The sequence below is a fragment of the Blennius ocellaris genome (genome assembly GCF_963422515.1).
Source record: "Blennius ocellaris genome assembly, chromosome: 17".
Classification (NCBI taxonomy): Eukaryota; Metazoa; Chordata; class Actinopteri; order Blenniiformes; family Blenniidae; genus Blennius; species Blennius ocellaris.
This window is the reverse complement of record NC_137666.1, coordinates 11473590-11498376: the sequence shown is the minus strand read 5'-3', so window position 1 is coordinate 11498376 and position 24787 is coordinate 11473590. Positions and strand designations below refer to the sequence as shown.

Below are 24787 nucleotides of genomic sequence, written 5' to 3'. Positions count from 1 at the left end.
TTCTGCGCGCGTCTGGAACTCGTGCACACGTTTGACGCTCACATTAAAACAGTTTTTGGATAGTGCCCAGGAGTCCAGCTAACTGTACATCTAACAATCTATTTGAAAGTTTTGATGACATTTTCCTTTCTTACATGTTTGGAATAATTGGCATCGTTTTGAACAATTTAATCTTTATATTTCATCCCCACTGAAGAAGATTTACTACTGTATTTCTCCAGATGTGACAGACAGGTCTCTGGTAATATCCGCGAAAATTAATGGCCCCTTGTCCAAAAAATGACAACTCTCATGCAAGTTTCGAGTCAACTGACACGACCACGTATAGGATTTTGCTGCTGGCATGAGGAATGAACAGATAAATCAAAGGTGGATGTGACAGTTTTAATTTTTTTCCCCCTATGCGCAGTTAATCCTGATTTAGCTGAAGACACATGACTCACATCAGAACACATCTGGTGAGATTCTAAAGGAAGATTTATTATTTTTAGGAAATTAAGTTTTTGACATTATGTATTTAAATCGGAATTCTGAAAATATGACATCATAATCAAATCGAGAATTATCATTTTAAGTTGTGATTTAATTTCTAGTGCAACAGGCATTAACTTAACCTTCATTTAACCTTTATTGGGAAAGTTGTGATATATGATAACTTCTGCATTTCTGCCCGTTTCTTCAAAACAAATATTGCGATCATTTTAATAATTTAATCCATAATGTACTGAACTTGAAATTATTATATTAAACTGAAATAAAAAGTGCTTGGACAAAGTATTACACTCCAAAAACATGCCCAATTCATTTAATAAGACATGTTAAAAAGAAAAAAAATCATTGATTATATAAAGAGACAGTTGACACTTTTCGATATAATTTATCACCTTTGAATGTTCTAACAGGTTAGGATTTCTTGGGTTTCTCTCTGTTATAACCACTTAAAAATGACTGTGCTGTATGTGGTGCTATATAAATAAAGTTGAATTGAATTTTCGACTTACTGAAAATCCTGTACCTAATGCTTGTTCCTATTCCGCTAATTTCTAGTGACACTGTGATCATTCAACATTCGGAGAACGGTAATTAGTCGACTGAGATAATAAATCTCCTGTGTTTATTTTAGATTTGATCAGCGTGTTGTAATCTCCCCATATTAAATGAGGGGTTACTGCACACCCTGCAGCAAGAGGAAACATGAGGATGAAAAGTCTCAGATTTATTGGGCAAGTGACCAATTGGGAACTGCTCTTCCTGTTTTTTCAAAACAATAATAAACTTCATGTTAATCACAGGATGCATGGCAAAATACAACATATAGAACTAATTGCTGCTTGTTTGATTTTTTTATTTTTTTTATTTGTGTAAATAATAAACCGTTACACTTCTGCAATATATACTATACATACTGACATGAACATGGGTTTGCTTGGAAAAGCACCTGATAGATGCATTTAGTTAAAAAATCTGATTAAATGTGCATTACTGTGATCCATAAAATAAGTGATACTTTTGGTGACATGTTTTGCAAATAATAGACTACATAGGACTTTAGTATAGTGAAAATTATATGAGACGTGTCAACAATATTTTATAACCTCTTACAGGAATTGAGATGTAAATCATGGAGTACTTCTGATTTTGGTCAGTTTTAAACTTTTTCCATAACATTTATCATAAATAAGTAGCAGGATATTGTAAAATATGACTAGAGGTTTTTATGTTATATCGCATCCTTCAACAAACTCATCCAACTGATGGGGAACAAAACTCAAAGCCTGACGGACAAGATTCAGTGATGATAACTCCTGTCCTTTTCCCCCAAAGAAAGATATAAAGGGAACAGAAGACACGCGTGTCCAGTTAAGTAGCCGTCATTCAGCACCACCACGGCTCATTTTAACCAAGCCATCCCACCCCATGCATGGACAGCTGTCTGTCAAGGATGGGTGCTGAGAAAGATGGAAACGGGCGTTAGACAATGCCTGCCAAAGCATGTGAGGGAGGAGAGCACCCACACCGGAGAGGTGGGAGGCCCGAGAGGAGCTGATTTAGAGGAACAGGCCAAGAAGCGCCCCATCCAGAATCAACATTACTTCAAACATGAGGTCATCTAAACATCTGTCTACAACATGTCCGCAGGGAGTTCAATCAAAGCTCTGCTGAAACATGTACAATTGTTTCTGGAAATAAATATTAGGCCTAATTCGGCTGTGATTGGTGCAACCACTCAGGAACTGAGGAGGGAAAAAAATGTCTCATTGCTAACTGCAGTGTCTGTCAGTGGATAACACCCCCCCCCCCCCCCCCCCCCACACACACACACACACACACACACACACACACACACACACACACACACACTATTTATTTAATTGCCCCGCTTTTCTTCCTCTCATTCATTTAGTACAAGTTCCTTTATTTGTTCTTTCCCGACTGATTTCAGGTTCACCGTTTAAAAGCAATTGAATCAAAGGGTGCGCGGCGCGGCCTGATGGAGGCTCTGACAGTCTGGATGGAGAGCTGCAGTAATCACACGCACTGCGTCTGTCTCATGTCGTCACAGTCCATTTGCTGGAGACGGATCGATTTACTCATGGAGTTCAAAAAAAAAAAAAAAAAAAAAAAAGCACCAACCGAGGAAATAACAAAGGACTTAGAGAAAACATTACAGCAATGACCATGTAACTGGGGAGATTTTCTTTTTCTATTTTTACGTTTATCCACTTGAATATAGATTTTTTTTTTTAATTAGCTTCTTTTTAAACAAAGAAACTAATTTACTCACTTTTTACAAATGATTACACAATACCTACCAATCTTGACATTGCACTCATACATCGTATCGCCTCCCTTCTCCAAGTGCAATGACTGAAACCAAACTATTGAAAAGCTGCAACGTCCTTTTAAATCCCATTGGACGTGCAGATAGCGCCCCCTCGTGGACAGAATATGAATAGACGTTGGAAAAAAACAGAATTAAACTCCAACATAAAACTTGCAGAGAAGTTTGAAAATTAAAAAGGTTGCCTGTTAATTATGAGGGTGGATGTAGGAGATTGTGAAAAATATATTTCACAAGTTCAGATTAATGTATTGAAGATTGTTATTGTGTTTGTTACATACATTAACCAACGAAATACAGATTGCGTCAAATTAAAAGAGCTTAAGGCCGCGGTGCCCAACACATTTTAGTTCAGGGGCTACATATAGCCCACGTTCTATTTGAATTGCCCAGACCAGTAAATTAGTGCAATAATAACCTTTAAATATAAACTTTAATGTTGTTTTTGTCGCAGAGTATACGTGATGAAAATATCTATTTTCACTAAACCAAACAATTACTACAGAAAATAACTACAACGTCAACATAACCAAAGTTAATGAGAAATTCCGGTTCAAACTACGGCGAAATGTCCCCCCCCAAAAAAGGATCCTATAGGTGTTTTTACAAACTGACTCCAACAACACAGCTTTGAACGCATCATCGATATTTCGGCTCAGTTCTGTCTTATGACCCTCCCCTCTTAAGACATTGTTAAAAAAGAAAATCAATGTTGCAATTTGCTTGGTGGTTTCGTGGGCTTGGACTGGGGCCTCTTGTGAGGCGGTTTTGGCCCACGGGCCTTATGTTTAACTCTCCTGGGTTAAGCAGTTATAAATGCAGTCCTATAGCGATTTTGGTTAAGTTAAGTTAAGTTAAGTTGAGTTGAGTTGAGTTGATTTTTACAGCCCAGATGGAAAGTACTATAAACACTCAGTGAGAAGAGATCCAGGTTGGATTTTGAGGTGTTGCTATGTGGAGTATGCTTGATTTTCCTCCCCAAAAAACATGCATTTGATTCTGGTTGCCTCCCCTAAATGGATTACATTTTGAGCAAATGATTCTGAAGCACAGTGCACTGTATAAACTAAAAGTTTTACATCTAAAAAAAAAAAAAAACCCAACCTAATAGTTCATGCTAGTGAATTTTCATGGGGTGAAAGAGGTCATAAAAATCAACATCAGTTGAAAATATGGATGGAAATGTGCATAACAGATTTCCCTTCTTCCCTTTTCTGAGCCAAAATTATCCTGTTACATATTGGAGGGGTTTTGACATGGATAGTCAAGAATCGCTGAGAAGGGAAAACCTTCAACTGAAAAACTGGAACAAAGTGATTCTTACTGATTGTGTTTTGTGGGCAAAACCGTCAAATAAAATTGTAAAATTCCCACCAAAAATCAGCATCCATCCCTCAGCCAATCCACTCAAGAAAAAGTGTCTGCTTTTCAGAGATGAAGAAAATTAGTTTACGTTCCGTCCTCATAGAAACCTGGAGTCCAGCGTGCATCCACTTCTCAAAAGGGTCTAAAACAGCTTCTTCCAGCACAGAATAAAAAAGAAAAACCACGATCAGATTACATGACAGAGCTCCAAACGCCACTCTCCCCACTTAAATTACAATTGACTTAAGCCCTGTGACCGGGCTGTACATAAATTCTCACTGGTCTCTCTCCATCCTTGTTAACAGTGAGTCAAACAGTGGAGAAAAAAAAAAAAAAGGATCAGGTTAAGAGAGGTGGACGTGGGGAGGAACACTGAGGTCATTCTGCTCGTGTACAATGTCGTCATCCTCAGGGAGGACAGACGAGAACCCCTCGGCTTCATGATCGGAGGCCGATGACAGCAGGTTGTCGGTCTCAGGGGGCTCGTGGGGGGTCAGTAGCAAAAGACAGGCAGCTTAAGGCACCTTTTTTTTTTTTTTATTTAAAAACATCACCTGTAGTGACTCACAACCAAATTAATTTGTAGCTAAGTGACATTTTTTGTGGAATAGAATTAAAAATATCAACAGGTGAAAAAAACAAAAAAAAAAGGTCTAATTTTCATTGGGTTATCTGCTTCATCTCTGAGCTCTTTCTGTAAGAGGAGGCATAGTGAAACATAGTGAACTGTAAACAGATAATAACATTAAGCCAGGAACATCAACACTCAGCAGAAAGAATAACGGCTTCATACAGGAGGTAAAACAGGTTTCTTTTTTCTTTTCTGTTTTTATAAATATCAACTGAAAAATAAATAAACAAACAAACAAAAATAAATCTCAACTGAATTGAATGCACATGCTCACATTTACACTTAAAGGCAATTTCGAAACAATTCAATGTCGCATGTCGTCCCTGTCGCCCTGTCTTTTTATGTCACTTTTCAGCAGACATGCAGCCTGTTCCTGAGACAAATGTCCAACATGGCCACGGCAGAAAGCTCTCGTGTGTTTATTCAGGGCCTTTCCTTGGGGAGGAGGACAGAAAGAGACAGCAACTCTTCTTCTGTTTTAACACAATTTAGAGTTATTGATTTCCCAGAAATATCAACAGTTCCAACTGCTGTTAGTTTTAAAATGGTAATCAGTTACTAGCACTTTCCTGCCAAATGTAGGGCATTTAAAAACAGTGCATCACCAAAATTCCAATTATGGAAAATGAATAATAAATTACATTATCCATCGTCTCCTTAAAAAGATGTAGTTTCTACTTATACCATCTAAAATTTGATAGATATTTGCAGAATTTCATCTCAGTCACATGCCAGTTAAACACCATGAAAAGAACCAAAACAGCTGAGTTGAAGTGGAAAACACAGACAGCTCTTACACAAGTAAGCTAATGTTTATTCAGGGTTGACGAAGCGTCACCGATACCGACGCTACTGGTTAACGCTACTTAGCCCAGGTTATCTGTTCCTGCACTTGATGGGAGTTTGGTGAAATAGTAACAGCTATACGACAACGAGAGCTTTGGATCGTGCTGAAGCTAAAACTCAGCTCAGTGAGAGACAGCCGCTCTGCAGCTCATCAACCTCGACACACTGAAGCCGAAAAGTACTTTAAAAACCATCATCATGTGATTTGTCTGCAGGGAAACCGTGATGCCAGACGATTTAGCTGAAGAACGCTGTTCGGTGAACAAGCACGTCAACAACAGCCAACATGAGGAAAGAGTTCTGTTGTCCTTATTGTATGCAGATGTTGGTTTTGAAAGAAGAAGAAAAAAAAAAACGACACCATACAGATCCAATCTGCACTTGTTCCCAACAAACTAGAAATACAGCAAGAGCAAAGAAACCTCATGGGAAAATCTTTTTTTTTTTTTTTTTTTTTTTTTTTTCTTAGCATATGGCAGAATAGCTTAAAGAGACGTTGGGAGAAATTATGAGACGTAATGAAAACATATGAATGTTTCAGAAAGAAATGAAATCTCTGCAATGATTAAACAACAAAAAACAAACACAATTTTCTTTGAATAGGCGAAGAAACAAACAGATCGACCTTCTGGACATTCAAAGGCCCGAAGGTAACATTTGTAGTAATTTAACTTTAAATAATAAATGATTACTGGAGTGCAGGATTGAAGGACAATATCCACCAATAGAAAACATTAACTTAAAACACAGTGGCATCAGGTAGTGAGGCGCTACTCTGAAGAGGTTTGCTTAAAATGAGTGATTCCTTTGACATTTTTATAAATTGCTTGGTGGTTTGGCGGGTCAGATTGTCGCCGGGCCGGTTACGACCCATGTGCCTCATGTTTGACATCCCAGATCAAAGGCATCAAAATGCTTCTCTAGACTTCATCAGACTGCTGCCGTCATCGACGAAAACTGAAAAAGCCACACGAGCCTAAACCATGACATTACCTCCAGTGTTTTGTTTTAGTAAAGCTTCATCTTCCTATGATACTTTACTGCGATACCTTCACTCCTGCTCTCTGGAGGTTGATGTTTTATGGTCTTTTCAATGGTTCCGTCCTCAACTGTTGTTTTCATTCGTGTTCCACATCTGTTACTTATTTACACCAGACACTACCCTCTTCTTCGTCTTCAGGACATTCAAAACAGTTGTTCTGGCTCTAGCCAGTGTTTGTGCAATGATTGTCCAACTTCTCTCAGCTTCACTGCTTCTTTATCACCTACAGTGGGGAGAACAAGTATTTGAAACACTGCTGATTTTTGAAGTTTTCCCACTTATAAAGCATGTAGAGGTTTGTCATTTGTATCAAAGGTACTCTTCAACTGTGAGGGACAGAATCTAAAACAAAAATGCAGAAACTCATAGTGGATGATTTTTAAATAATTAATTCCCATTGTATTGCATTACATAAGTATTTGATCGCCTATCAACCAGTAACAATTTAGGCTCCCACAGACCCGTTCTTCTTTAAGAAGCCCTCCTCTTCTCCACTCATTACCTGTATTAACTGCTTGAACTCGTTACCTGTAAAAAAGACACCTGTCCACAAACTCCAACCTCTCCACAATGGCCAAGACCAGAGAGCTGTGCAAAGACATCAGGGATAAAATTGGAGACCTGCACAAGGCTGAGATGGGCTACAGGACAACAGGCAAGCAGCCTGGTGGGAAGGCAACAACTGTTGCTGCAATTATCAGAAAATGAAAGAAGTTCAAGACGACGGTCAATCTCCCTCGGTCTGGAGCGCCATGCAAGATCTCTCCTCATGGGGCATCAATGATCTTGAGGAGAGTGAGGGATGAGCCCAGAACTACACGGCAGGACCTGGTCAATGTCCTGACTAGAGCTGGGACCACAGTCTCAAAGAAAACCATCAGTAACACACTCCGCCGTCATGGATTAAAATCCTGCACTGCACGCAAGGTCCCCCTGCTCAAGCCAGCGCATGTCAAGGCCCGTCTGAAGTTTGCCAATGACCATCTGGAGGATCCAGAGGAGGAATGGGAGAAGATCATGTGGTATGATGAGACAAAAGTGGAGCTTTTTGGTCTAAACTCCACTGGCCGTGTTTGGAGAAAGAAGAAGAATGAGTACAACCCCAAAAACACCATCTCAACTGTGAAGCATGGAGGTGGAAACATCATTCTTTGGGGATGCTTTTCTGCAAAGGAGACGGGACGACTGCACCGTATTGAGGGGAGGATGGATGGGGCCATGTATCGTGAGATGTTGGCCAACAATCTCCTTCCCTCAGTAACAGCATTGAAGATGGGTCACGGCTGGGTCTTCCAGCGTGACGACGACCAGAAACACACAGCCAGCGCTACTAAGGAGTGGCTCCGTAGGAAGCATCTCAAGGTCTTGGAGTGGCCTAGCCAGTCTCCAGACCTGAATCCAATAGAAAATCTTTGGAGAGAGCTGAAAGTCCGTGTTGCCCAGCGACAGCCTCAAAACCTGAACGCTCTGGAGAAGATCTGTATGGAGGAGTGGGTCAAAATCCCTGCTGCAGTGTGTGCAAACCTGGTGAAGAACTACAGAAAACGTCTGATCTCTGTAATTGCAACAAAGGTTTCTGCACCAAATATTGAGTTCTGTTTGTCTGATGTATCAAATACTTATGTCATGCAATACAATGGAAATTAATTATTTAAAAATCATCCACTGTGATTTCCGGCATTTTTGTTTTAGATTCTGTCCCTCGCAGTTGAAGAGTACCTTTGATACAAATAACAGACCTCTACATGCTTTGTAAGTGGGAAAACTTCAAAAAATCAGCAGTGTATCAAATACTTGTTCTCCCCACTGTATACACAGCTCATGGAGGCGACATCTCCAACTATAAATGCACAGTCTGCACATGTAAAATCAAAATCTGTGCCATTTACTATATTGTTTGAATAACCAATGTCAGACCTGTCGTTACATCTTCAGATAAAATAAAGAGATTGACTTAAATTTGCATTTGTTTCAATACATTTGGAAGACAGTGGATATGAAGGCACTTCTATAACAGAGTATTGGGGTTAAACATTGCTCTGATGTTGGAAGCCTGTTGAATGCTGAAGCATTAATGGTGAACCTTCACTTCTCTGATACACTGCATGGTACTACTGAAATACACAGGTTGCATATTTCCATCAAAGTTGGGGAATGGCCAAATCTTTGTGGGAGAAAGAGGGAATTAAAGTGATATCACTCAGCAGCATTAGAGTATCCACATGAGAAATAGTATAAGTCTGCATCAGTTTAACTGACAGTTATTTTTTTGGCCCTTTTTCCACGAGCAAAGAAATTAAGTCCATTAATAACATTAACTTCACTAGGATTCATTTAATCTGTGTTAGCTTTTATACACGATGACCACACTGTCACTTATCTGGAGATTTTTTGGAGGCCGACTTGTTTCTTGTCATGTCAGTGTTTACAGCTCTGTAAAGTGGGAATTCCCCATCGCTTAAGTTTCCATTTGCAAGAATGCACCATATTTTCCCAAGTGTATAAAAAGTGGGGGGGGAAAACAAACATCTTTGGTGTTCAGCATTACAAACTTCTTTCTTTTTGATTTGCTTTACGTGTGACCGATTTACTACTGTATATCATAAAAATTATATTTGTAAACGTTTTATACTCGTGCACAGAGATGTTGGACATTATATACTTAAATAAGTTATAACAGGGCTTACATGTGCATCGGGGGCAGTGAAGTGAAATATAGAACCACTGCGATCAAGTCGGCATATGAATATGAATGTTCTTGTTTACAAAATAATGGAGAAATACAATCAAGGGGTTTGTTTTACTACAAGTCAGGAGTTGTTTGTAGCTCCCCCACTTTGTTTAGGCAATGATAACTTGGAAACAAGTCTGTGAAGTCAAATTAATTATCAAGGCTTCAGCGGGAACAGTGTGTTCTGTGCTGGTCAAACTGCTAACAAAGAGCAAACACTCGAGATGATTCCCTTCTGATGACTTCCTGTTTGCACCCGCAGGCAGGTCTTCATGTGGAGCCAGTCTGGGCCAACACTCCTGATTAGTGGTTAGCACTCTCGCCTCACAGCAAAGAGTATCTCCGACTCCAGTCTGCACTTATGGGCCTTATCCTGTGCAGAGTTGGACGGTATTCCTCTCAGAGAGTACACACACTTTGTGTGTGTGTGTGTGTGTGTGTGTGTGTGTGTGTGTGTGTGTGTGTGTGTGTGTGTGTGTGTGTTGGGCTGTCTGTCCTGGTTTTCAGGGGGGCTTTCGCCCATATTGAGCTGGAATGAGCTCCAGCCCCCTGGAGTTATATACAGGAGATGAACAGATGGATGGGAAAAAAAACACATTTTGCCCTCCCCTGTACATTAAGTACATACACGCTCGTACAGTTTAAGTACACTGAACTAAAATATAAACCCAACACTTGTTTTGCTCCCATTTTTCATGACAAAGATCTAAGAATTTTGCATTGTACCTAAAAGGCCTTTTGCTCTCAAATATTGCTCAGAAACGTGTCTAAATCTGTTAGTGAGCTTTGCAGAGATAATCCATCCCACCTCACAGGTGTGGCACATCAAGACGCTGATTAATCAGCAGGATGATAATCCTGCACAGAGGTGTGTTTTGGTTCCGTTCACACGTGGCTGGGCATTTGCAAAAAAAACGTGATATGTCTCGGTGTTTGGGCCTTGCATTAATATATAAACGCAGCTACGAGTCACCAAAAATTACGATATCTGAAATTTCCGGCCAAAGTGGAGATTTAGAAAAACTCCATCTTCTCATTCGGTCCAAACAAACAAACTTTTCACAATCGTCGCTGAAAGAACAGGAAATAACTTGCTCCATTCATGAGAGCCTGTTTTTTTTTTTTCCAGGATTCTCATTGGCTCGCATGGCTTCATGCATCTCATTACACTGCCCCCTACAGGTGTGGCATGCTCATAGTGCCTCTTATCCAGATTTCTATGTGGGTCTGTGTAAATAAAAGTTAAGGCAGAGGGGGAAATATCTGTTGTTGTTTTTTTAAATACTCGGTTACATGTAAACTGGGCTGGCTAACAAAGATTTAGAGATATTTGTATACAATATTTGACATTACGGTCATTAAGCAGTATTTTGAGTCCTCCAAGATGTTTTTCTTTGTACTTGAATAATTTCACCTTTATTTCACCTATATAAAATCAAACACATACAAAGGCATTTCTATTTCAAACTAGAGTTTACAAAGGAATTCTTTGATAAGTTTGCTGTGAACAAATTCGACTGGCCTGCACATTGCCCTGACCTCAACCCCACCAAGCCCCTTGAATAGTAACTGAAACAGGCATGGCGAGCCGGCATCAGTGCCTGACCTCATAAATGATCTACGGCAGAAATGGGCACAGAAACACTCTAGAATTGTATGGAAAGCATTCCAAGAAGAGTAGAAGCTGCAAAAAGACGTACGAAGCATTCGTACAGCCACTACCGAAATGACTTGACCTCCTACTGAGAGCAATTTTGGGTTTTAGCGTCTTACCCAGAGACACTTTGGTATATGAACAGGACGAGACGAGGGGATTGAACCAAGAACCCCTGGGACTGGAAAACCTAAAACAGTAAAAGTGTATGTATCTGAATACAACTGATGAGCATTTTAATAGCCAATAAAGTTATTTTTTGAGAACAGATTCCTGCATTTGTTTGCAAAAGAAATCCTTATGTAATTTTCAGATAGGCTAGATGCTTCATGCACACTGTTAAAGTATCATTCAAGCAAATTCAATATAATGATTGCAATTACACTTACACAAGTGGAGATTTTATTTTTGTAGTACTTTATGCATAATTTGACATCTTGTAAATAAACTACTGTAAATAAGAAACAAATATCTGAGGACCCACTTGAAAGCAGGATGAGTCGACACATTTTTCTTCCATGAAAGAGCAGGAAAGCAGACAAAAACAAACTCTCCAAACAGGGCCAGCAACTGTTGAGTTAACTGCGGTGCGCATGCGCAAAGCCGACGTCAGTGTTTGACGTCCGGCACATGTGGAAGGAGAGAACTCTCTTGGACGCACATGCACGGATCTTTGGCAGCAAAAACCGAAGATCCAGCGGGCTGTGAATACTGTTCGACTTGTCACGAATGTGCGGTAACAAGCAGAAACCGCCCAGAGGCTGCTCTGTGGGAGAAATCCTCGGAAGAGGCGCCACTTTGCACTTGTGCAACACGGAGCCATGTTGCATCAATTTAGCCGCGTGCACGCAGTCCGGACGGTTGCGTAACGTTACTCGGGTTGTTTCCTGTTTTAAAGAAAAGTCAAAGTTCAGTAATTGAGACTCACCCGCGGATCCACCGGCGATAATCTGATGGGAGGCTTCACGGACGATCCCGCGCGGCTTCGTGCTGCTCATGTTTTCTCCGCGTCTTGGGGCAAAAGAAAAAGAAAACAACGATCTCCTGGAGAAAAACGAAAAAGCGCACAACACAGATTATAACTTTTCTGCTTCCAGCGCAATGGACACGGCGCAGTCGTGTTATGGCAGACTAATTTGGAGTTGCAGACGTTTGAGCAGACCTGGAGGCGTCCTGCTGTCTCGTGTCTCGTGCCGGCGCCGCTGCAGTCAGCTGAGAGTCGGTACGCTCGTGAAGTGTCGCGCTGATCTCTCTCTCCGAGCGCAACCAGGCTGCGTTAGTTTGGCTAATGTGGAATCAATTACCAGCGCCCATATGAAAAAAAAAAAAAAAAAAAAGTTCCCTCTCTGTGTCTGACAGCAAGAGCTTGTGAATGATTAAACTGTTTTGACACTTTAGTAATCAGTGATCAATGGAGGAGGAACGATCTTTATGATGATTAAAAGTAAAGTTGGACTCAAATGCATGCAAAAGTACGTTTAAAGTTACTCGGGTAAAAATACTAGCTGTTGGCAGATTATTAGATACTCCTTCACGCATCAGGTTTTGATTTTGTCAAAAGAAGACACTGGACCTGCAAAGTTAGATTAGAAATAGTTTGTTAATCCCTGAGGGAAATTCCGATAAAGCTTTGCTCCACAGGATGAATATGAAAGAACTTTAAATATCAAATAAGTCAGGATACAATTAAATGAGTAATTATGTTAAATATCAATATGTGCAGGCTTTACAGTGACTCACTTGGTATATAGAAATGATGAAATTAGGTCAAGCCGAAGGGATTTGTTTTGCTTCTATGCCAGTCCAGCAAAATAAATTATCAATCATTTCCTAAAGTTTTTAAATCATAAAACATCTACAAGACTCCAGCTCCTAATAAAACCTATAGAAGATGGGCAGATGGTTGGACGTTTGTTTCTACTTTTAATAACCAAATAATTTACAAAACAACAGCTCAAATCATTGTGACTATTTCCATTCTGCTTTGCATCCAATCCCAGAATATGATTTTGTACTGATGCACTGACTGTTATTAATACATTATTTCAGTACAAATACAAAATACTCTTCTCTAAGACTGATTAGAAGAGTATTAGTGACATTTTCTTTATTATAAATCATAGGACATAATGAGGCTATATTGGGATTTAAATATTTAAATCACAAAAACCTTTGTGGACTGAGTTCCTTTTTAATATTTAATGTTTTAACATGCCATTTAGAGCATGTGTTCAATTCGGTTTACCTGTATAAATAATCCATATTCACAAACAAGGATAGACAGTCTTTTTAAACAAGTGCTTTTAAAGCATAAAATTATTAGCTACAAAAATGCAGAGTAGAAAGTTTGAATATCGGATTAAATTGTTGGCACATAGAAAATGTTTTATTATTTTCATATTATACATGGTGCCCTTTCATTCATTATATATATATATATATATATATATATATATATATATATATATGTATGTGTGTGTCAATAAAGGATTAAATTATGTACTTGCCTTGAGATGACTGGTTTATTTGGCACTGTGAATACAATTGAATTGAAATATGAAATACAGTAGAGCTACCCCATTCTGCTCTTTTTGAACTTGACCCATTAAATATGTTTGTAGATACATATATTCTGAGGAATTTTGATGCAGTCCTCTTACAGGGACATAATGATGCAAATCAGGATATTAAGTGAGACATGATCCTCCAGGATCCAGCATAAGTTTAAAAGGCTCATTTTCCATATATCCATCCGAGGTGTTGGATACCTTAGGTCATACATTCCACTGTAGTGTGTGATGAGTTTTTATTTTAGCTATAAGTCCATGTTTATGTACGCATGTATGTGTGTTCGCTATAACTGTTAAATTGAAAACATTTTATGAGCAAACTGGGAGAAGTGAAACACTTTGAGGAGCACAGAGTATAGAGTATTAAAACTTCATTTTACCCTTTCATTAATGACAACAATTGTTTGGTAGTGTAAATGGTAAATGGTCTGGATTTATATAGCGCCTTCTAACCACACTGAGTGCAGTCCCAAAGCGCTTTACATATCAGCTCACTCACCCATTCACACTCACATTCACATTCACACACCAATGGGACAGAGCTGCCATGCAAGGCGCTAATGAACCACACTGGGAGCAATTTAGGGTTCAGTGTCTTGCCCAAGGACACTTCGACACATAGACCGGTGTAGACTGGGATCGAACCTCCGACCTCTCACTCCGAAAGACGACCACTCTACCACCTGAGCCACGGTCGCCCTTTGTGTCTGAGACACAAAGATAAATAATAGGCATCAGTTAAAACAAAAAAAATTGATATTTAAAGAGTGCAACCAATGTTTGTATCTAGTGAATTAACTAATATTGGACAGGGTATTTGAATCTACGTCTCTGATAGAGTAGAAAGACTTTTAATATGTTTTCATGAACACTTTCTTGCAGCAAAGTAGGGATTTTTAAAGAGCAGAATGATAAGGTCCCAAAGGTCACAAACTTCAACACCCCCAGAGATAGACATGCACACAAAGTCAGAATCATACCTCCGGGTAATTTAGAATCATCACCTGATCTCAAATAGATGATTTTGCACTGTTGGAAGACTCCGGAATGAGCACACAAAAAGCTCTCACATAATATTAAACTGAGTGATCAGTAGAAAATGTTAATAAAAAAAAACAAGAAAAAAAAACATTACTATTCTTCCATTTGCAATATAAAGTATATGCCTACTGGATTATGGATTTGTGTTCTATTTGTCAACAAAGTGTCAACAACAGGATGTCAAACTGATCTGTGTAAAACCGTCAAGCTGTTTCATGTTCGCGATGAATGAATCTATTCAATGCGAACATTGCATATAAACTCAAATATATACCTTTTTTTTTTCACATAATCGTAAATAAATTCAGGCAGTAAAATGTAAATTGTAACCATATTCTTTCTGCATATAACACGATCCTTACCATTCCTCCAGAGCAAATCACACAGGAGGTCCTTGAGTGAGAACAAAAAGCGTATTATGATTTATGTTCAGCTGTGCACACATATCCTTCAATATACACCACATTCTAGGTAAATATTGCCTTTCAAGTCTTGCCTCACGCAACAAACTATACATAATGATACAGGCAGCCATAAAATTGCTACAAGGGTTTACTGTAAGGGTACCAAAATGTTAATTTGTACCGGCACTCTGGGATCTTTTACTTTAAATTTGGTATGATTTAAACGCGTATAAACCTCGTAGCCGTATTGCAACATGGAAAAACAGCCGAAGTTATTCTCTTTTTTGATGAGAAATGAAGGCACGCAGAAGTTCAGCAGTGAGCCTTATAATGAGTATTTCATTTTGGACGAGAGCAGCTTGGGAACAACGGGAGCTTCAGACAAGCCATAAAAACCAGGGATTTACAGCACATATTTGGCAGGAAAATGCAATTACCACTTTGACCCCCCTGGATAAGAAAAATCTGAACTGCTTCCACCGTTTAAACCTCAGCTCCAGTGAAACATCCACCAGGACGCCTGTGTACAAGCAGCATAGAGGGCAACTATGTAGTTTATGGACAGATTGAGTGAGAGAAGGTTTTCAGTGACACACTGTGTAAAAAAATTAATAAATAAAGAAGTGTCTTTTTTTTTTTTTATTCCAAGGGGTGCTGTGACTCAAATATGAATTTTATGACTGTTGCATGAACCCTCCGTTTCCAGAAATAATTACAAAGCAGTTATTGGCAAAGGGAGAGGAAATTTGGTTCCAGCATTGGAAAAAAGGCCAAGAAAGTGACTGATGAGTTCAGGAACAGACAATCAAAACATAGACATGTTTCAGTTTTTACAATCAGGTGCCTCCTCTTCTCAAAGCCTGTTTTAGGTGTTTGTATCTCTGAGATAATACAGGAAGAGCCGATAGACAAGCTGAAGGAAGTTGCAGGGGTCATGGCTTGTTATGTTAATTGGATAATTGATGGCTTTGTGACATGTCTCGGGTATAAATTGTTCTGTGTCACAGTTTGGTTTGGACCTTTGTGATCCTGGTGGGTAAAGCCAGTATGAAGATGGAAGGAAAGATTTGTGGAAGAAGCACACAATTATTTGCATCCACTCATATTCTCAACACGGTTAAAAAAAAAAGAAAACAGTCAAAGAAAAATAATAAAAGAATATGAATAGGATATATATTTTTTTACCATCATGAAATGTGGCTGCACAGCGGCCATCAAATATGGACAAAGATTTTCTATGTAACATTTTCTATGTTTGCAGGATCACTCCGTGCGTGGTTGCTCTACTCCAGAACACAAAACACACATATGAAGTTACACAATATTATAAATCCAACAGATATCGGAATAACATTTTGACCCTTCTGTCTATAAATACCAACTGTTTATCCAGGTGCTGGAGCTCATCCCAACAAACATGAAGTTGAAGGCATGTAACACTTTGGAGAGGTCAACCTCTCCCTCCAATTAACCTAAACTCTTGGATTGTGGGAGGATCTACCAACCTATAAGCAAGAGTTTGGCTCAAACTGCATCCAGTTCTTCTGCAGCCCGAGGGGGTGTATGTATTTACCGTTTGGTACGTATCACATACACAAAAGAGAGTTTAGAGTCAACACTTGAGTTAAGTAGCATGTGTTTGGACTGTGGGAGGAAGCCAAAGAAAATATGTTCAAACTTCACACAAAAACTGCCAGCAGTTTAAAACCTGGAACCTTCTTGGTGTGAGGCCACTACTTCAGACTGTGTCTCCATTATCAGTGAGATAAAGTGATTTCAATGGATCTTAAGCATAATACTAATAGGTATTTGTGATTCAATGTCTCTATTGGAGTAAAAAAGCAGATTTTCCTCTTAAATCTGGTTGAATACTTGATCAAATTAAAATATCTTACAATTATGCTTAGAAACTTACAACAATCAGAGGAAACATTTTTAAAAAAGGAGTCCGCACAGGATTGTACCATTTATTTTTATTACCACACATACCGTACATAAAGACACCATCTTTATACCACATTTTAGTTAAGTAAACTAACCAAACATACTCTGCTCTTAAATTACTCTGCTACACAAAGGAGATTCTGCATTTCCCCGTCCAAACCCTTTCATTTCAAGCCTAAATGTTAAAGAGAAAATAAATAACTAATATGAACATGATGAAGACAGTGGTTTATCCAGAACAAGTTCAAGTCATTAGAGTATTTTGGTAGCTTTTTCAAACAGTGTCCTCTCCTTTGCTTGATCATGAAACACAGAGTGGTCTCATTATGAATATGTGTGGTCCCTTGACGTCGACGGAAAAGGAACCATCAGAAAATGAACAACTTCACATATATTTTACAGGATATGTCACTTATGTGTTATTGCTTTTTGTGTGCCTTCGTAACAGCAGATCTGAGAGAGATTGTCGTCATATTCAGCCAGAAGCTGCACCATGCTTTGTTATCCATCAGAATCCCACTAATTAATAATATAATAATGTTTTGGCTGATTGATATATTATCACTTGTACAGTCTGTTTAAAGGATCATTTTAATAATTCGATAACCCAAGAAATCAGATAATGACCCAGTTTGTCAGTGTGCATGTAACCGGGTCAACTATCATATATCATCATATCACTATAATTTAGCATACTAAGAAATTGTTATAATATAAAATGTGGTAATACTTTTTTTAATAATATATAGTAAAACATTCTGTGAAATTATTTTTTTCTTTTGCTGATTTACCACAATATACAGGTGCATTTAAAAAATATGAAATTAGTTATTTTCCCCCCGCTATAATTGAATTCAAACAGTCCATGGCCATACGTCTGAGATTAATCACACACACTGAAATATTACAACCTCTTTTTGTTGTGTTGTTCAGATTTGGCTCATAATGCATAATTAATATTTCACGAGCTCAAACTTTTAAGATGATTTTTAACAATTAAAAATGTAGACTGCTTAAAATAGTTTATATTCTGAATGGTGAAATGACAACATAAAGCTACTTTTTGCTGATGTTTTGAGATGCATGTTATGAAAACATTGTGTGGACCAGGATGCTTTCATATCAAGTATCTCTTTTTCTACCTTCAGTCTTTCTTGATAGATTTAAATAATGTTGGCGAATGGGTGCAGGGAGCATCTCTGAAAATGACAATCCTCCCAGGTTGTTTCATTATTATTAGAAAAAATAAAAGTGAGGAGAAATACGCCATCAAAGCCTCTGCTTTTTATGAAAAAAGTGTCAATGAGCTTCTGAAAAGAAAAAAAAATTCACATGCTAATGTCTTTTTGAGTAAATCTTAAGTAATTAAGTCAATTAGCGCCGCTAAATGCAAAAACTCCTGCCCAAAAACAAAACAAAACACAAATTTTTACAGATTTCATCAATTTGCTGCCCAACTTGCTTTGGAAAAACAAAATTCAAGTAAAAAAAAAAAAAAGCCACGAGCGTTAATCTAATAAACAAAAATGATTGTTAGTTCTGGTCCTCTAGAATAGTATTATTCGATTGGCATAACAACTAAAACCAACAAACCCCTGCTATCACACGCCACATCGCTGTCGTTTCGAATGGGGCAGTACCTCTTCAACAGAACCAAACTCTGGTACCTTGTCAGATAATTTACCGCTGAATAGTTACAATGACACACAAGCTCGACAAATCTTTGCATGTTTGTGATTAAAATGAAAGAGTGGCGAGTAATCCCAATGATGAATTGAAAAGTAAGCTAACCTCCCCCTCCAATCCCCCCCAAAGAAACAAATTAACAGCAGAGCTGAAATAAATAGTCTAACAAGACTGATCCTCACATTACTAAATGTAAATCTCCATATGTTTAACAAAACAAAACAAAACAAAACAAAACACAGAATTGATCAGAGTACCTGTTTTTGTCAAAATGAGTTCCAGATGAAAGGGCAAGCTACTGTCTTTGGGGGGGGGGGTCTTTGTTCATGTCACTTGTGAGGTTCACAGTAGCGTGGGGCCTTTGGTGGTGTAGTTCATGGCGGGGAAGTGCCTGCTGTCCACGTCCCAGTGTCCGAGGGGCTGGAGGGAGGCCGGCGGGAGGCTGGGGTTCCAGTGGTTGATGTAGCTGGCCATGAGCAGGGTCAGCTCCAGTATCTGAGGCGGGAAAAACAAGGGTGAGGAGCAACGTACCACCCAATCCCAACATGATGAACCTTCGCGTATGCACAGAAAGTGAGGAGAGTCTTGGTTGCAACAGTGTTGCATCACTAAAACCAACACAACCAAAACAAATGTGCAAACCACCAAACATTTCTACTTGTGTGTAGTTTATATATCACCACAAAGCAATTCAAAGTGATCTCCAAGAGTTTGGAAATACCAAAAAAAAAAAAAAAAAAAATCGCAATTGAAATGAACTTTCACTGACAACAAAAGTTAAAAAATATGAAAATATTTACAGGAGTTGGATTTAAATAGCAAATGGATTCAAAATATATGCACAATAAGTAGATAGAATTTGGATTCAGCGTTGCTAAAATGCTAATGTTTCTTAATCACTGAATCTTTCTTAATATACAAACTGCCTGATGTAAATAGAATCTGGACAATGATCCTCCAATAAAGTATTTTTCTGGGTTACACATAAAAATCAAATACCGCTCTAACGTACATTGACTTTTTGGTTCCTGGAGATCGTGGGAAGAGTTGAAAATGTGAAAACCTGAGAAACCCAGCAGACTTGCGATGAAGAATTAGGTTTCGCGCTTGAGCATCGTCAGTGTCACCTCTGTGTTTAGAGTCAGTCAAGTTTCTGCACATGAAATAAGAGCAGTGGCCTGTTTTCCTCATTAGCCTTCAGTTGTCTTTCAGTGTATTTTGTCGCTTTCCATTAAGTTTAAGTGGAGCCGCAAAAAAATGTTTCACCTTTAAAACGAGGCTAACGCAGCTTAAACAAGAGCAATCAGTTATAGAGCTGATCAGCAATAATTCTGGTAGTTTTCATTATAATCTATATATTGTTTGATGCATTTTCCTGTTGCACAGCAGACTTTGCCTTGTACAGTAGGTAGCAAACTCTATTACCAAGTGGCTATTGTTCTGCTCCTGTATTTTCAAGTTAATCAACATTTGTTTTGCACAATGTTTGAGAACAACTGCAATAGAAGATAGACTCCATTTTCCACGCAGAGATTTCAAAGTTTTTCAAATGAGTCATTCCACATGCAAAATCCTTTCATGTACCACCTGGAACCTGCAAAAGCAGCCCCACTTTTATATAAAAAACACATTACATCACCTTTCCAACAAAATGCCTTGTAAAAAAAAAAAAAAAAAAAAGAACTCGCAGGTGGAGACAAATACAAACTCGACTCAAATGTTGCTCATTTGAGATTCCTACCTTTGGTTTGGCCATGGCAAACACCAGCTTCTCCACGCTTTTCTTCCCGACTCCGGGCTCCCTCTGCTGGCTCGTGACCACCATGAAATCTTCACGACAACCACCGAAGGTAATCACAGACTGGCAAGAGTACGTGACCAGTGTGTGCTGCAGAATGAAAGCGTTGCCAGTGTGAAATATGGATATAAACAAGGAGCACGCTAAGATTTTATTGCCGACCCGGTTATAGCGCATGGAAATCATTTGCAAAATCGTTTTTGGTTTTTGCTTCTTGCTTCTTCGTCTTTTTCTTTTTTTTTCGGTTTTCAGGGTTAAATTGAGTGTGAAGAAGCATGACATAATTCCCAGCTACTTATTTTGACTTGCACTTTGTTGTTCTTCCTTTACTGTCTGAAGGAACATGAGCGACGCGGCGTGCCAGACCGAGAATCAAATGGATCAACATGGGCTACTGAAAATTACAGAGCTCATGTTAACATAGTTTACATGCTGGAACGGCTGTCTGTCAGGGTCAAGCATGTCAAATCAGAGGCTGGCCGTTATATTTTCCTCTGGATTTCAAGGTCTTTGAAACACCACAAAATAAAAGTAATTCCAGACCAGCAGATGAAGGGAGCTCTGCAGCTGTGGCCTATATCCAGCTGAGCGCTGCAGCAGTGAAAAGCAATCTCAGACCTATAAAATGTCACAAATAACAGTTTTTTTTTTTGTGTTTTGTTTTTAAAATTCCCGCTTATTTAAAAGAAATAGACAAGATGTTTTGTTTTCGTTCGGGTTTCGTTGCGTTTCACGACAACATCACAGGACGGTGATGGCCCTTGAAGACGCCGCCTAAAAACTCACCATTGTGTAATCGAGCACACACAATCCATCCTCATTGACTGCCAGCCACACCTGGCTCTGCTCAACAGGAGAGGGAGGGACCGGCTGTGCACAGACGAGACAAAGAAAGGCTTTACAGATGTAATCCTGCCAGTAAACATTAAAGCCTCCTCACCGTCTCAAACTGCTCCAACCCACCCTATAAGCTCCTCGACAAGCTTCACCCTGGCCTTTGATTGAAGTAACATAAACTGATTCCACGTTACATATAAATATATATAATATACATCATTCAATTTTCAACCGACAAGAGCCTAAACAAGAACTCTGCAACAATATGTTATTGAAAAAAAGCATTGTTGTCCTAAAACACAACTGGACTTTAATTGCTTGTATGACATGAAAGACCTAAAATTGATAGTTGATGACTAATTTAGCTGCCATACTTAAACAAAACAAAACAAAAAAAAATCATTACTCTTTCCCTGGTTAGCTCACTGAGGACAAGGATTAGAAACCTGCATTCAAAGGCACTGTGGCGGTAACATAGACATATTGAAACACTGTTTTATGAAAGAGTTACGTGTGTGACTTCAAACTGAAAGATAAGAGACCTTTTGAACATTTGTTGTGTCAATAAAATTCAAGAAATAACGGTAATGGTCATGAACCAGAAAAACACGTTCATTCTTCTGTGGCTTTGGATAAACCGTCCGCTTACAAGTAAAGCACATTGCTTAGACAATTTTAAAAACTCACGACTTTGCTTTTAAGTAGCCCAACCGTTTTATTTAACATTCTGCTTGATTTTCATTGCCTGTTGTTTAATATAGGCTCTTAAGGCCTTTTATTTGTTTGTATTTTCTCTTAATCATGGCTTGCTTTGCGTTTTGCCTCTGCTCTATACTTGTGGTTGCCCTCGGGTCTTCAGGCAGACTGACCACATCTCTCAGCCTGGAAGATGAATGTCGTTGTTCTAGTTTGTTGAAAAACTAACAGCCACACCTGAAGCGCCGCTTACATGGTGAGCATATGGCGTATGTTCAGACACAAGAGAATGAAGTGCTTTCGGAAAAGTCACTGGTAACCTATGTGGAGAATTTCAAACAGGCGTTCTGAAAGACGGCAAACTCTTTTACCTTGGCAGTGAAGAGCTTGGCTCCAAACAGAGGCCACTTCCGAGCCACCGTCAGGTATATTCTCACACACTCGGATGCACTGCAGCCACGCAGCATTGACCACTTAGTGCTTAAACGCTCCGAAAGATCTCTGGAAGCAGAAAACAAACAGCTCAGACTTAAATTCATTTTGTAACGTTGCCAAATGGAACCCAGGACAAAACTACACTGCAGTGTTTATGTAGGAAATATGTCTGATCGGCTTTGCTCGATGTTATTTCATCACTGTTTGTCATATAGTTGTTGTTTTTTTTATGATGAACTCATTTAGCAAGACAACGTGGATTACAGATTATATGGAACTATTTTGATATGTTGTCTCTTCAATCAGGTTACTGCATGAAATTCATACTGGACAAGTCTAACGACAGCCTACTTCTCTTCTGAAACTGTATCTTCATGTTTTTGTTTCACTTTTTAATGTGCATAGGTTCAAAATGCCTTTTCTGTTACATGCTGAAAATATTATTTCCCCCACAACTTATTCAAATAGTAAACCTTAATATATTTCATATTATTACAAAGTAGGGCTGGGCGATTTGGCCTGACAAAAATAAATAAATCTATGAATCTTTAAAGAAAAATTTGAGTTTCGATTAGATTTTTCTCTCAATGCACTTAAAAATTAGTGCAGACATCAGATGTATTGTCAAAAGTGCAATTTTATTGCTGTGATTGTCCTCAGAGCTAAAATGCATATAAGCAATCCCAAAATAAAAAGTAAATGAAGCTCAGTCATTTAATAATTCAAGCTTCAAACCAGGTTTAAGCAAAAGTGCAACAGCAACTATGGAAACTCACAAGGAATGATAGAACTGAATGTGAAAAATGTGTCAAAACTGTGTGTGTGTGTGTGTGTGCGTGCGTGCGTGCGTGCGTGCGTGCGTGTGTGCGTGCGTGTGTGTGTGTGTGGGGGGGGGACTTGAATTTGCTAAATAAATATCTTTTTTAAGCAACAAATTTGATAAATCGATTAAATCACTTTTTACCCCAGCCCTATTACAAAGTGAACTAGTTTTATTTCTTCATAAATTTACATGATAAATCATGAAAATGGTGAGTCTCAGCTAATTAGAATAGTTCATTTGATTGGACGTTTTTTTCTTTTTAAACTAAAATCATGAATTTAAAATCCTTAAAAAATGTGGGGGTTTTTTGTATTTTCATTCTGCCATGTTGAATGCATCTCAAAGGAAATGAAAATCAGGTCAGCCACACTTAAAAAACCTGTTTTACCTGAGCTGTTCAGAGCTGCAGTCCTGTTTGTAGCGTTTGGGGTAGAAACGCTCGAGGACTTGCAGAAGAATCAGCTGAGATTTCGGCTGAGGGGAGGCCGTCGGAGACGAGGCACCAGGCCGCTCCAAGTCTCCGTGTTCAACCTGGAGAGACACAGACCAAAAATGTCTGAGAGTCATTAAAGCGGGGGGGGGAACATTTCCTTTAGAGATTCCTGTGTTATTTGATAACCTCTGCAGACCTGAGCCATGAGGGCAGCCACCTCCAGAGCCAGCTCCTTGTTCACAGGGAAGTGGCCTTGCTGAACCTCGTCGTTCACCTGGTAGGCCAGAAGGAGGCGCTCTCGCTCCGTCTCGCCTTTCACCTGAGTCCTGAAGCAAAGTCTGCACATGCACACAAGTACCGGTAATCAACCATGACACCTCTGAAAAAAACAAAAAAATAATCCCATCATATCCAAAAATGATCTTTTATAGGGACTCTAATGTTGGGATTTTAAAAAGCCGTGTGCAGATAGAAGCTTCAGAAATCATACCTGTTCTTGTACGTCAGTCGAACTATCCGTGTTCCCTCATTTTTCCCAGGATGCAGCTCCTTTAAAGTCTGCTCCCACTTTGAAATGACATCACAGATCTGGCAAAGGGAACAAACATTTTCAGTTTTCTTTTTGCTTTATCGTTTCAGCCAGCAGGTGGCAGTAGGCTTTGTCTACAGGGAAAAAAAAGTAGTTGGACATACTGTGCTCCTCCATATGAGCCAAAAACATTTGTTTGTAAGCTGCTTGAGCTTGAGAGATGCATTTCACTAACCACTGTGAAAAATGAGGTGGAAACACCACTTCAACATTGACTGAGTGGATTTGAATTACAGATGAAAGCTCTGATATGTTAGACTGCGTGCAGTAAAACAGTTCGGACACCCTCGGTTTGTCAGAAGGATCTCAAACTACACATAATTGATCTCTCAAATTATTAGGTAACATGGGACTTTTAATTTGGTAGGAAACACCACCGAATGCCAGAAACCTCAGTGGTGAGCAGCAGAGTGTTTCTGC

At 39.0% G+C, this 24787-nt stretch overlaps 2 protein-coding genes across 5 annotated transcripts in view; both read right to left on the bottom strand.

The window, feature by feature from the left end:
- slc25a21 (solute carrier family 25 member 21) overlaps window positions 1-12760 on the bottom strand; it is a 92330-nt gene extending 79570 nt beyond the window's left edge. Inside the window, exons 1-2 of one of the 2 annotated variants that reach the window (XM_080512294.1) lie at window positions 12274-12760; window positions 12040-12155 (exon numbers count right to left, since the gene is read on the bottom strand). In XM_080512294.1, coding sequence (XP_080368420.1) covers window positions 12040-12109 — 70 coding nt within the window. In that variant the 5' untranslated portion in view covers window positions 12110-12155; window positions 12274-12760. Of the gene's footprint in view, window positions 1-12039 lie in introns of both variants that reach the window. The other variant, XM_080512295.1, reaches the window with a different exon arrangement.
- A 4330-nt stretch (window positions 12761-17090) lies between these two features.
- Window positions 17091-24787, bottom strand: part of plekhh1 (pleckstrin homology domain containing, family H (with MyTH4 domain) member 1) — a 37321-nt gene continuing 29624 nt past the window's right edge. For 2 of the 3 annotated variants that reach the window (XM_080513484.1, XM_080513485.1), the window contains exons 24-30: window positions 24269-24366; window positions 23975-24116; window positions 23734-23876; window positions 22459-22588; window positions 21341-21424; window positions 20498-20644; window positions 17091-19251 (exon numbers count right to left, since the gene is read on the bottom strand). In XM_080513484.1, the coding sequence (XP_080369610.1) occupies window positions 19099-19251; window positions 20498-20644; window positions 21341-21424; window positions 22459-22588; window positions 23734-23876; window positions 23975-24116; window positions 24269-24366 (897 nt within the window). In that variant the 3' untranslated portion in view covers window positions 17091-19098. Of the gene's footprint in view, window positions 19252-20497; window positions 20645-21340; window positions 21425-22458; window positions 22589-23733; window positions 23877-23974; window positions 24158-24268; window positions 24367-24787 lie in introns of those variants that run through there. The other variant, XR_013937008.1, reaches the window with a different exon arrangement.